The sequence below is a fragment of the Ixodes scapularis genome, unplaced genomic scaffold (assembly GCF_016920785.2).
Source record: "Ixodes scapularis isolate PalLabHiFi unplaced genomic scaffold, ASM1692078v2 PGA_scaffold3__209_contigs__length_174095766, whole genome shotgun sequence".
Lineage (NCBI taxonomy): Eukaryota > Metazoa > Arthropoda > Arachnida > Ixodida > Ixodidae > Ixodes > Ixodes scapularis.
Window position 1 is genome coordinate 89,810,783 of NW_024609868.1, and position 12,318 is coordinate 89,823,100.

At 47.5% G+C, this 12,318-nt stretch overlaps 1 protein-coding gene across 1 annotated transcript in view; it reads left to right on the forward strand.

The window, feature by feature from the left end:
• LOC8034007 (sarcosine dehydrogenase, mitochondrial) overlaps window positions 1-12,318 on the forward strand; it is a 112,915-nt gene that overhangs the window by 45,991 nt on the left and 54,606 nt on the right. Inside the window, exon 15 of the mRNA XM_040223012.2 lies at window positions 6,418-6,565. Coding sequence (XP_040078946.1) covers window positions 6,418-6,565 — 148 coding nt within the window. The remainder of the gene's footprint in view (window positions 1-6,417; window positions 6,566-12,318) is intronic.

Here is a 12,318-nt window from a genome sequence, read left to right on the forward strand (position 1 = left end):
AATGCCTGCAACTACACTCGTAGCATGCACCTCGGTACTTGGGAAATTTGTGTGCTATCAATACAAGGCCGATTGAGTCAAGGCAATCCACTTTCCAAAGACGTTTCCATGCATGCCGACAATTATCGTGTTCATTAAGGCTTAAGAATGGCCAGAATCGAAATACTATCTAAAAAATGCGGCGAGGTCATTGCTCATGCTTTGCGATTTAAGTGAGGTAAGGCAAAGGGAAAGCCTCCTGCACCATTAGCTACTGACTACCGCGCGCGATATTGCAGCTACAACGACATATCAGTTCCGAAGCGAGTGGCGCTCACTTTGCAGGGCACCGCCATGTTTTCCCGCATCCCTACCGATCCCTGTCACATGATCTCAGAATCCCTCTCCTAGGTACTGCGGCTAACTTTAGCCGCGGTTAGCGCTTCGAGCAAACGGGCCCTAAAGCCCCTGTATCCTGGGAAAAGTGGCGCCTTCATTGTTGTGGAAACGCGCGAGACAAGTTCAGCGCGCCACTTCTGGAAAGAACATGGCGTCTGAAATCTAGCTCAGTGCTGCGCTGTGCCGCCTTGACCTTCCCAAGGGATGCACGTTGCACGTGCCTCGTGCATCGACGCACTTTGCGCTACTTTTGAAACATGAAGGGGCTTTAATGGGCCCTGCTGTTCATTAATAATGTTTATGTTGTTCATTTAGTGTGAAACGTGTCGCGAGTGACGATTTTGAAACAACACAGAAAGAAAAAAAAAAGTCAGGGGTTTGACATTGGCGTTTTGTATTATATATACAATATATATATATATATATATATATATATATATATATATGCTCGGGCTGAGAGTGGTGGAAGGAGCGAGGAAACGTCAGAAGGGTGTCCGAGTTTTTTTCTTTTCCTTCCCGCGCCGTGACCCTTCTTCAAACCGAGTGGCACCCGCCGCCTAAAGCCCCTTCATGTTTCAAAAGTAGCGCAATGTTCGTCGATGCACAAGGCACGTGCAACGTGCAGCCCTTGGGAAGATCATGGCGGCACAGCGCAACACTTAGCTATTTCAGACGGCATGAATTTCCCAGAAGTAGCGCGTCGCACGTGCCTCGAGCATTTAACAACAATGAACGGCGCCACTTTTCCCAGGATAGAGGGGCTTTACCGTCGCCGGCACTGCCACGCCTCTCAGCTTCTCAACATGACAAAAGAAAAAGCCAGGGAGAAGGATGCCTCCTCGTCAAACGCGCCAACGCGCCACCCTCGTCCAACAGACATGGGATGCAATTTCTGCCTCCTTCGCCTGAACCTTGGGAGCTGCCCTGCTTCCAATCGTCGATGGCCTGGCCAATCTCGCCCCACACGGCCAGCAGTCTCAACAGTCTCTCTCGCAAAACTGTGAACGCGAGCTATTCGAACGTCGGCACGGTAAGCTCGAACATCCACAGACGCGCCGAGAGATCGCTTCCAGCATCGCCGGAGGCCTCCCCCTGCCACCGCCGGAGGTATGGCTTCTACGAGAATCATTTCTACCAGAGCCACCAGCGCAATCCAACTACCTCTGATAGAGCCCCCACCACCCATGCCGGAGCGAGAATCCGTCATGCCTACGACATTCTGAGCGACCTCGCCCAGGACACCATAAGTTTCTCCACGAGAGATGTCCATGAGATCAGGCATCTCCCCCGCCATCGGTTCTACTGGGATGACATGCTCCCCGAACACCAGCACCTCATTTTCGATAAACTGGAACTCTTCCACGTCGTCGCGAGAGGGAACTGTAGGACGGCAGTCCTATCCCAGACGTCGAGGATTCGAGTCTGAGGTTTTCAGAGAGCTCCCCGACCAGCTACCCAACCAGCCTCGACGCGGACGCCACACGCCTCGTGCTCCCGCGCACACCAGCTACCGCCCAGACACCAAGTCGAAGAGGCCCCCTAATCGTGAGTCCGGCAGCTACGCTGAGTCTTCGAAACCCACCAGTGCCGTCATTGACGGCACAGTCGTCTCCTCGACGCTCCTGTGCGTTTTTCCTGTCGAGGACATTCTCGCCCATGCTCTTTGCGAGGCTGGCGTCTCGGCCGACCGTGCCCGAGCTTGATCTTGGATCGAAGAAAACGACCCAATGGATCCCGACTCGACAACCACCGCCACCGAGCGAATCCTGGAGTGGCTCAGCAGGACCGACAGTCATTGAGCCCCACGCCGATGACGGCTCCTTCGACACGTACGATGGCAAGGAGGAAAACCACACCAACACAAAGGAACACACTACAGACAAACAAAGCGTCGTCGAAGACTCTCAGTCGGTCCTGGGTAGCACTGCCTACAAGTCAAAAGCGACGGGACCTACACCGCCAGTCCACTCGACCCAGCAGGCACCTGAAGTCGACTGGGCAGTGTTTAGTGAGGCAAGTAGTTTTCACGGGCCGCCCGACTACGGCGGACTTTCCATTCGCTGCACGAAGGCTTCTTGCCTCACGGCCCGCCCAGCCCAGCTCTCAATTTTATTACTTCATTCCACTTAGCAGTATTTTACTAGTGGATGGCTGTAGTTCTGTTCCTTCCTTCAGTGAAGCGAAGACTCGCCTGCATGTATGAGGTTGAAATCAACTGTAGCGACGAGAAAGTGCGAATGGTTCTTCCAGCATAAAGTGGGAACTTTCTTAGGGTAATTGTTTATAAATGGTGTCAAACAACAGAGTAGCGCTGTTTATTTTAATTTTTATTATATAGAACGCGATGATCCCCGAGTACTAGAAGTAACATGTATGCTCGGCATACCTCGGCAAACCTCACTCATGAGGGCCCTCACTCACCCTCACTCACCCTCATCTTCACAGGTGAGGTGAGGGTGAGTGAGTTTCTGAACCAGGAAAATTCATGAGTGTGAGGGTGAGTGAGGGCCGTGAGGGCCGTGAGGGCTGTGAGGGCCGTGAGGGCCGTGAGGGCTGTGAGGGCGGTGAGGGCCGTGAGGGCGGTGAGGGCCGTGAGGGCCGTGAGGGCCGTGAGGGCGGTGAGGGCGGTGAGGGCCGTGAGGGCGGTGAGGGCCGTGAGGGCGGTGAGGGCCGTGAGGGCGGTGAGGGTGGTGAGGGCCGTGAGGGCCGTGAGGGCCGTGAGGGCCATGCAACTCGGAGCAATTCGAATGCGTTTGAAGCGGCTGCATCCAATCAGGGACGCAAAATTTTCACGTGATACCTCGTGCCGGTGATGATGACACCGAAAGACTTGGTTCTGGTTTGAAATCGATCGTTTTTTTGGAAATAAACTGTTTCAGAAAGGTGCATTAGTATTCTTAACGAGATTTAAATGCATAAAAACACGTTTATAACGCGTAATTGTGTCTAAATAGTGCAAGAAAAATAAAATTTTATGATGACGATGGCAAATTGCAGCAATTCGTTGCTGCGTGTGATCGCGGGCGGCCCGTGTTGCTGGTGTTGCGACGTAAAGTTTCTGTGCGAAATTGCCCCATCTGAAGCTGGCCTGACTGGCGTGAGGGCCATCAGTGCGTGAGGGGCGTGAGGGGTGTGAGGGCCGCAAGGGTGGTAAGGCGCGTGAGGGCGGTGAGTGGCGTGAGGGCGGTGAGTGGCGTGAGGGCCGTGAGGGCGGTGAGGGCCGTGAGGGCCGTGAGGGCCGTGAGGGCGGTGAGGGCGGTGAGGGCCGTGAAGGCGGTGAGGGCGGTGAGGGCCGTGAGGGCGGTGAGTGGCGTGAGGGCCATGAGTGAGTGAGGGGCGTGAGGGCCGTGAGGGCGGTGAGGGCCGTGAGGGGCGTGAGGGCCGTGAGGGCGGTGAGTGCGTGAGGGCCGTGAGGTTCAGTGAGGGTGAGTGAAGGGCTGAAGGTGAGTGTGACTGTGAGGGTGAGGGTGAGTGAGGGGCTGAAGGTGAGTGTAGCTGTGAGGGTGAGGGTGAGTGAGGGGCTTAGGTAAGTGTGGCTGTGAGGGTGAGGGTGAGTGAGGGCGACCTAAAATGCCGACCTCTGATGCTCGGGCATCAAACTAAATAATGTAAGTAGATGTAGTGAACAAGAGTTGGAGCTAGGAACGTGTGCAACTTCTGACCAATTAGAAGTATTAAGACGTTTCTAGGTTCCTTGTATTTCACGTTATTGGATATCTGAGACTACTTTAAACAGTTTTTTCTAAAATGGCTGTCTAGCATTTCAATTAGACAAATTATTGAAAAAACTGAAATAAACCGGTTTTTATGAACGTGTAACCGGTAACCGAAACCGTAAAAATTAAAACCGTAAAAAACCAAAACGAAACCGTTATCAACAGGAAGCGGTAACCGTAACCGTAACCGAAACGTTATATTTTTCGGTTTGAGTCCCTGCTTGAAACTATTAAGCACTTATGCACTTATCCCACAGTTTCTTTAGGGTTCTTTCCAAGGTTTGGGTGCGTGCTTGCTTAATCTTTTAGGGTAGTTCAGTTTAAAGTTCGGGCAGCATTGGCATTGCAAGGGAAAGGAAGCCTTGTCTGGACATGTCCAGAAGTTCATGCATCGTGCCCGGCTCATGTCATGGTTATGGTTGTTGAGTAAGAACTATGCAGCTTTTCTCCTCCTATTTCTGCATAAAGTACTTGAAAATTAAGTGTTTAGTGATCAGAGTCTGATGATTTTTTTTTTCAGTTCTATCATATGTCAAACAAGACACCACGGCATCATTACAGTGGAATCTCGTTAATTTAAGCTCTCTGATAATTCAAACTAACATGCGGGTCCCGTCCTATGTGTTTCTAGGATGGAAACTCCCAGTAATTCAAACCTTGTATTATTTAAACAAAGTTTTGGTTCCCATTCAGGTTCAAATTAGCGAGATTCCACTGTTTTTTGCTTCACTTTATTTTGCTGCTAGAATGCAGGAAATTCGTGACTTGGCAAGCCACAAATGGTTGTTTATTCATTTGAATAAACAGTACACTACTAGTTCATTAACCAGTCGCTTTTTGTTTCCTTCAAAACATTGAAGAATTAATCTTCTACAGAAATGTGTGAAAGTAGTAAACCCTTAAAACCACTGGGATAAAAAAAAGAAAAAAAGATAGGAGTCAATTTTATTCTAGATTACAGACGACTGATAACCACTTTATATGTTATGTGCAGCTGTCTGAATCAGTAGTGTACACTTTGCACATTCCTTGGAACTTGTTTTTTTTGCTGCAGGATTGCGAAATGGGTCAGTTGGTTCGAGACCTGGTGTTTCGAAAACCAAAAAAATAATGGAATAAGCTGGATGCAACATACTTTATCTGTGTTCTATTTTTTTTTCTTTATAAACATGGTATTAATATTTTCAGTTTCCACCTCCTGTATAGTGCTCGGTAAACTTGAGGTACAGTCGGCCTTAAAAAAGTAGAATAGAAGGGAGCTATGGCTCGGGCGGCGATAAGGCAACATGGGGCGCTATGGTTGCGTATTTGCTGATTGCTGATTACAGAATTCGTCCACTCTTTGATGCACGGGGGATGTTGGCACATCAAAGCGATTCCCAAAACGTGCCTTCCAAATGACACAGCGTGACTGCGCACATCTGTTCGGTTTTCGCTCACTCCTTGAGACCAGGCTATCTTTTTTTGTCTGTGTTTCACCGTCCTTTACGATTTATTGACACTGAACTGTGAAGTTCTGACTTTTTTTTACAGTTTTCTATGCTTCATCTTATTGATTGTGTCACGATTTGAAAGATTTGCGTTTTAATATGGGAAATACTCTATCCTCCACGCACAAATTTCAATTAGCAAATAAAATACATATCGCTGCGAAGGCTTCATTGATTACAATGGAAATACAAAGTGTTGTCTCATTCATGACCCGTCACCTTCAAAAACAGGCTGCCCGTAAAACAAAAAAAAACAAAAAAAAAAAGGACTATAAATAATAACTCTCTCAGCACCCTTGCGATTCAAAAGTGGAACGTCCCTTTCACTCTCGCTTCCCGTGTTGTCGCGAAATACAGTGCCGCGTCTGGCAGTTTCCCCGCGCTGGCCATGCATCACTCGTGTTCATCTTTTTGTAGCGTGAGCTACACTGGCCGAGATTGAGCAGTTTCGCGTGGCTCCCAAAGAGCTGTGCTGTGCATACGCGAGGAGCAGTGACGTCACACGGCACACAGCTGGTGCGCCGGAGCCGCCGCCGCCGCGCGCGCCTCGCCGGTCTGTGCATTCCAGAGAAGTGACGTCATAGCCGCAGCAGACGCACTGGCGCCGCCGCGTGCCCAGCTGTGCGCCTCCGTTGCACAGTAGCCAAGTCTGACGCTGCACCGGAGCCGCTTGATAGTGCCTCTCATTTTGTGCACATAAGCTCACGCTACGTATATCCTGGCATAGCCGAGCTAAGCCACCGTAATTTTTTTAGGGCCGACTGTACATGAAGTAAACAAATATTCTGAGGCGTACTGAGGTTATTGCTTATGCTGCCGCATTTCTCTTGCAGGCCGGGGTTTCTATGTGGCAGCTGCGGGAGCTAGCGCAAATCACAGCCTTTCTCACATTCGATCTGTGGTCCAAGACCGCAAGTTCCGTGTTTCTATTGAAGACCGGTCAGGCTCCATGGGGATGCTCAGTGTTCAAGGACCCAAAAGGTTAGTCACCACATGCTTTCACACGTTGGCTTCTACGGAGTTCTTGTTGGGCCAATAAACAAACAGTTTTTGTGTCTGTACGAAAAGCTGGTTGTTATGTGCGATCATTACCATGAAACATCGATAAAGCACCCACCTAAATGTTTTTGGGATAATAACAAAAAAATAGGGCATGGATGCTTGTTAGTCTCAGCAGCAGAAAAGCAGCTGGGGCACATGGTAGGGTGGGCCTTTGCTTGGTCCAGTGGAACAGCATAAGAGCGGTATAGGATCAAGTAGAACCCTGGCGTTACACCGCCACTTTTGTGACAAGCTTCACTGCTTTGCACCGGAGCTTGCGCATGAAGCTTCCCCATTTTGCACCAATACACGAGATTAAAGCTTCACCCTTTGCACCGGTGTGCTTGGAGAAGTGGGTGATGCGGAGGAACATCTTGGTTTGCTCCGTGGCCTCAGAAGCTTGCTGGGGTAGGAGCTCAATGTGCTCCTCCCTTACTTATTTTTCAAATGTCTTAAAGGTAGGGATAGGCACCTGAAGTTGCGACTTTGGCACATTCTTGGTATTTTACAGTAAGCTGTGCAGGTGATCTAAGTGGTGAATCCATGTTCCAAAGTGCATTACCTCACCCCATGAAAGCTGTCAAGGGTGGTGCTAAGGATGCTCTCAAATTGATCTAATTGAGGAATACTTGAGAATATGTTTTTACCTTGTGGGAAATAAAAGGAGGGAGGATTACGCACCTTTACATCCGGGGACCGGTCCAGTCAAACGGGAATCCGATGCCCGTCCCACCGCGCGGCCGACGGCTGCCAGCGAGGGCGATCGCCGCGGCGGGTTCTGCCAACGCCATGCCAACAACGATGATCCCGGTATCCAACAGCGTTTATTGAGTACCAGGGGTCCCCAACAAGACACTGCGGTCAAGCGAGCCGTGGACACAGTGTGCCCCCATTGCCCACCGACCTGAGAGCCAAACGGGTAATTGCGAGCGGGAGTCATCGCCGGTCGGATGAGCTCACGCCGCTACCCGTTGTCGCAGGAGTTCGGGTTCAGGGCTCTCGGCAGACGGACGTCCACAGGTAGTGGGGATGCCGACTGTCAGAGCCAGGGGAATCACTAGCGTGGAGTCATCGCCGGTCGGACGAGCTCGCGCCGTGACTCGACCCGTTGCCCGGAGCCCAATCCAGGACTCCTCGACCACACAGCCGTCCACTCGGAGGGCAGGCCCGACTCTCTCTCGCGCGGTCTCGCTATTCCCCCGAAATCGGGGAGACGCGCGGAGGAGTGCGAGAGAGTAAGCCAGCATGGTGGCGTAGTCTCTCAGACACGATACGGAGCACCGGTCTCGAAGTCAGACGACTTTGCCCGGAACGTCCTCGGCTTACGCCTTATCGGGGGAGGGAAACCAGTGGCTCCCACAACTTTTAGCCCTTTAAGAGCCACATCCAAGTATGTACCCGGGCGCATTCCCTTGTAGTTTCAGTTTCGGTTTGATCTCTGACCCTCTCAAGTCGCCGGTCATTTTTTTTTTATGTGTAGCGGCATGTATGATGAAGCAATAAAAACAATGTTTTATTTTGTGGCGTCACTTTTTAATGGCATGTAACTTTGTTTTGTTCAGGCAACTTCTGTTTCGGTATGCTCCTTTGTTGCTACAGAATGGTGAATCTATGTCATTGAAGTGTTCGCTTCATGGCAAACACTGAGGCCTAGGAATTAGTAATGTACTCGGTATCTGATGACTGAAAACAAGGAAGTTACAGTTTCCTCCTAAACAGAGGCCGAGTAAGTCCGCTCAACAGAGGAGCCTCGGTGTGGGAGGTCGAGGTGCCACTGCATAGCACCATGCCTCGTAAAGTACAATACGAGAAATATGTTATAGGTTGGGGGCGTGCAGACATCAATTAACTTTTTGCTCATAAAATATTGTATGTTTATTTTTTAAATAAATATTCTGCACAGAGCGTGCTGCAGTGTTACTGAGAGAAAAATTTTCTCTCTGCATGCAGAAATAAAGAAACATGCCACTCAAAGGGTTAAGAAACATTTGACGTCCAAACTTTTTTCGTCAGGTTTACCTACAATTGCTTTGTGCTATTTTATACTAACAGGGCTAGGGCACATCAAAGAGTAGACTTTATGAAAACGCATAATTCAAAAGCACCCTGCATTATTTCGGTATGCAAGCCGTTGTGTCGCATAAAAAGCACTAACTAACACACTCACTGTAATTTCAACCATGGTCTTCCTCAGATTGACTTTAAAATATTTATTTAAGGATGAAAAGGATTACATAAATCTTCTTCATTATAACTTAAAGGGCTTCATTTTTTATATTTAGAAAACTATGTAGCCCTCTTCAGTATCATATAGGAAGACCCCATGTCAAATATTACGATCTAATTCCGTTTATATATTTAATAAACTGGCCAGCAAACCTTCAAGCGAGCCAAGTCGTCGAAATCTGCTAACTCTAGCGTGCGGCGCGAGGCGCAATCACCAGCGCAGTCAATGCCACGGAGATGGAGCGGCCAAAGTTGAGCCACTACGTCAGAGGCATGCATACGTCATTCTCACGTTTTGTTTGTTTTTACTTCTCAAAGCGAAATTGAACGATGACGTCATGAGTTTCTCCTCCCGGTGTTGGCTGACCGGGCGTTCACGTGATCACCGTAACACGGATGCGCTAGCTTGCGCTGCCCTGCGCGCTTATCGGTCTGTTTCTCCGCTCCTTTTCTCCTCTTTCGTCTTCTCCCCTTCCCCCTTGCCCCCGGGCCATCACCGTCCACGCCATGCGAAGCGACCTGCCCGCGTCCAATAAAAAAAAAAAAAAAAAAAGACCTTGCTCGGTTTTTTGCTTTCTCCTGAACGTCACAAGACCACGTGGTTCGACGTGACGTGCCATGACTCTGACGACCCGAGACCAATGTTGCCTGACGCAACCGAAGTTTCGGTATCTGCTGATGTTTAAATTAAGATTACACAAATAATATTCCACATTTCGCGAATCTGAAGACGTACAGTTGTTTAGTAGTGCTTTGTGAATGTGAATCATATGGAAGCCTAAATTTTTCGGAATTGAGCGGAGTTGCCCTTTACCAAGTCTATATCCAAATCAAGCCATAGACAAGATTTGATTCGGGAAAAACACAGTACTCAAATCTTGGATTCAAGGCTGACTACACATCATTTGTTTGTCTATCCTGTCTTCTTGAAAATTTCATTCGTTTGATGTTAACCAGGATTGCTTTCTAGGCTGAATCTTGATATGAAATTGAACAATATGATAATTGTTAATTCCAGCACAGCTTTCAACATAAGGCAATCTATCTGTGCTTCTGAATTCATTCACTCTGTAAATATCTTGGAGCTGATCACTTCATACCAATATTAATGTTAAAGGCGGGCGCTCAAAATTTTCTTCAGCGTGGCAGAAAATTCCCCCTCTTTTCTTTTTTCCTCCTCCCCTTTCCTCTCCATTTTCCTCCTCGCTTTTTACGGCCTTCTCGCACGAGTGCTAATGGGCTTAACGGCCCCCCGACAAAATCTCTGTAACCCTTCAAGGTTCTCTGCTTCAATCCCAAACACCAGGGATTAGTTAGGCAGGCTGGATATGAGCTCGGAAGGGTTCGGGCTGGCTCGCTTTTCTTCTTCTTTTTTTTTTTTTTTTGCTGTTTTTCTGCAGTTTTAAAAAACACTCAGATAGTCAACACCAACTAGCCCTACAACAAGTTCTTTTACATATAGATACCTCCGCATGCAGCCACACACGCTAGAACACCGCATATTTATCTCGAGTGAACGGAACTTGAACATCACAGCAGAAGGAAAAACGATGGGTATTTTTATCCGAACTTTGAGCTCTACCCAGAGAGTTGAAAATTTGTCATTCTAACAACGGTACACTGAAGAGTGATTTTATCACTATTGTGTGTTTTTTTTTTTTTTGCACAAACTAATAACCATGAGTAATTACAAGTCCAAGATATTGCAGTCAGAGGGACACAGTCTGACCATTTCTGGGGCATAATATATAGGTTCGTACTACAGGTGTTTTCTAGAGTGACGGCCGCCTCGTTGAAGCTACTAAGAAGAGTAAAAACAAACTTCCATAAAAACTGAAACGGTTTATGGTATATTTAATCTATGTATTCTAATCCCCTTTGAAACAAATTTCTTCGTGGCGAAACATGCATTTAGTTTCTGTCAACAAATGTAACTGAAAACTTGACACGCGACAAATATCTTGCGTATCAGCAAATAGAACGGGAAACACGGAGATTGAACCGAAAAATCACAATTTTCTTCGCGTAAAATAGTGCAACTAGCAATAGTAGCATATTATGCCATTTATTAAAAGACAGCAGGTATTACGAAGTTTTCATTCTCTTCTGTTCACATTTGTTCGCTGATGAAGAAATGGAATGCCCAGATAGCCTCTGCAGCCCTTACATAATTGTTTGGGGCTTTGTCAGGGTGGGCGAAGGCCATCTCCAAAAAAACCCAGGAGTTCGGAAGGTGTGCTACCGCAAGTTTTGGGGATGCTTGGCTAATTTAGGCGTCTGGCGTTCCCTGCCTACTTAGAAAAGAAGCGGAACAGCGGTCAGCTCAACGTCGTCACCAAGCGGGAAATCATGCCGAAATGTGTCCTTGAACACGTTCGAGATCTTTACCCGAACCCAGCCGGGATTCGCCACAATTGTCTACAAAACAAACTATAAAAAGGGGTAGGCTTAAACGATTTGGCAGTTTTTGAATATAGTCAAGCTGACTAACTGTCCACAAGTACGGAAAGAAATGCAGTAGAAATGCAGAGCTGTATTGTGTTCTTTATGTCCAAACTTGTCTTTCGTGCTGTACGCCAATTAAAATTAATTCTGCAATATCTGTAGATTATGCCTGGTTATGTTGTTTTTAAAACAAAAATAATGAAGCAAGTTCGGTATCGTGCCACCAATTTGTGCAAATACAATTTTATGTGGAATTCAACGTCAAAACAGTACTTCCGCGGGAAATAATGCATCCGTCGTTCTTCGTCTTCTTGAAGCTATGAACTACCGATCTCTGCTACAGGACTTTTGGGTACACAAAATATAACGCTCAGTAGAAAATTCGCCTTTTCTACCAAAAGTACTGGAAATTATTTATTTTTTAAACAGGTCGGGTGGTGATGCGTGTTTGAGTGTAGGACCGTTGACTGGGCACTGGTTTGCGCCAAGAGTGCAGTGCTTCCTTTTATGCTGCCCGCGACGAGTGTTGAAATTTGAATATAGTAGAAATGAAATCAACTGACACCCTTATAATTATTTTAAACTTGCGCTTTCTTCAGGCATTAAGATTTTGATCGTACCTTTTATTCATTATCGTCTTCGATGAGGGGACAACTTGCCGAGGAGGCCGCGCTGTCCGCATACGCGGCTTGACAGATAAGGTCGCGAATGTTTTTCACGAATCTTTAAAGACCAAGCATAAAAATGAAAGACGCAGTCACTTTGCGCCAATGAAACCAACTTTATGTTTTGGGCAGACGTCTTGCGAGAGTTGCAGTATTTTAATTATGCCTAATAAATTAAATGCTTAGGACTAAGTACCAAACTTTTTTAGATGTATTAAGAACCAAAATGTCAATTGGAAAGTTCTAGAGCTGCTTGAGAAACACCCGATTAGCTGTTTGCAACGTGATACGGCTCGCGTGGCTTCTTTCTGACTAGTAATAAAGCTTATGAAACATGACCCCCGTAATAAAGCGCCC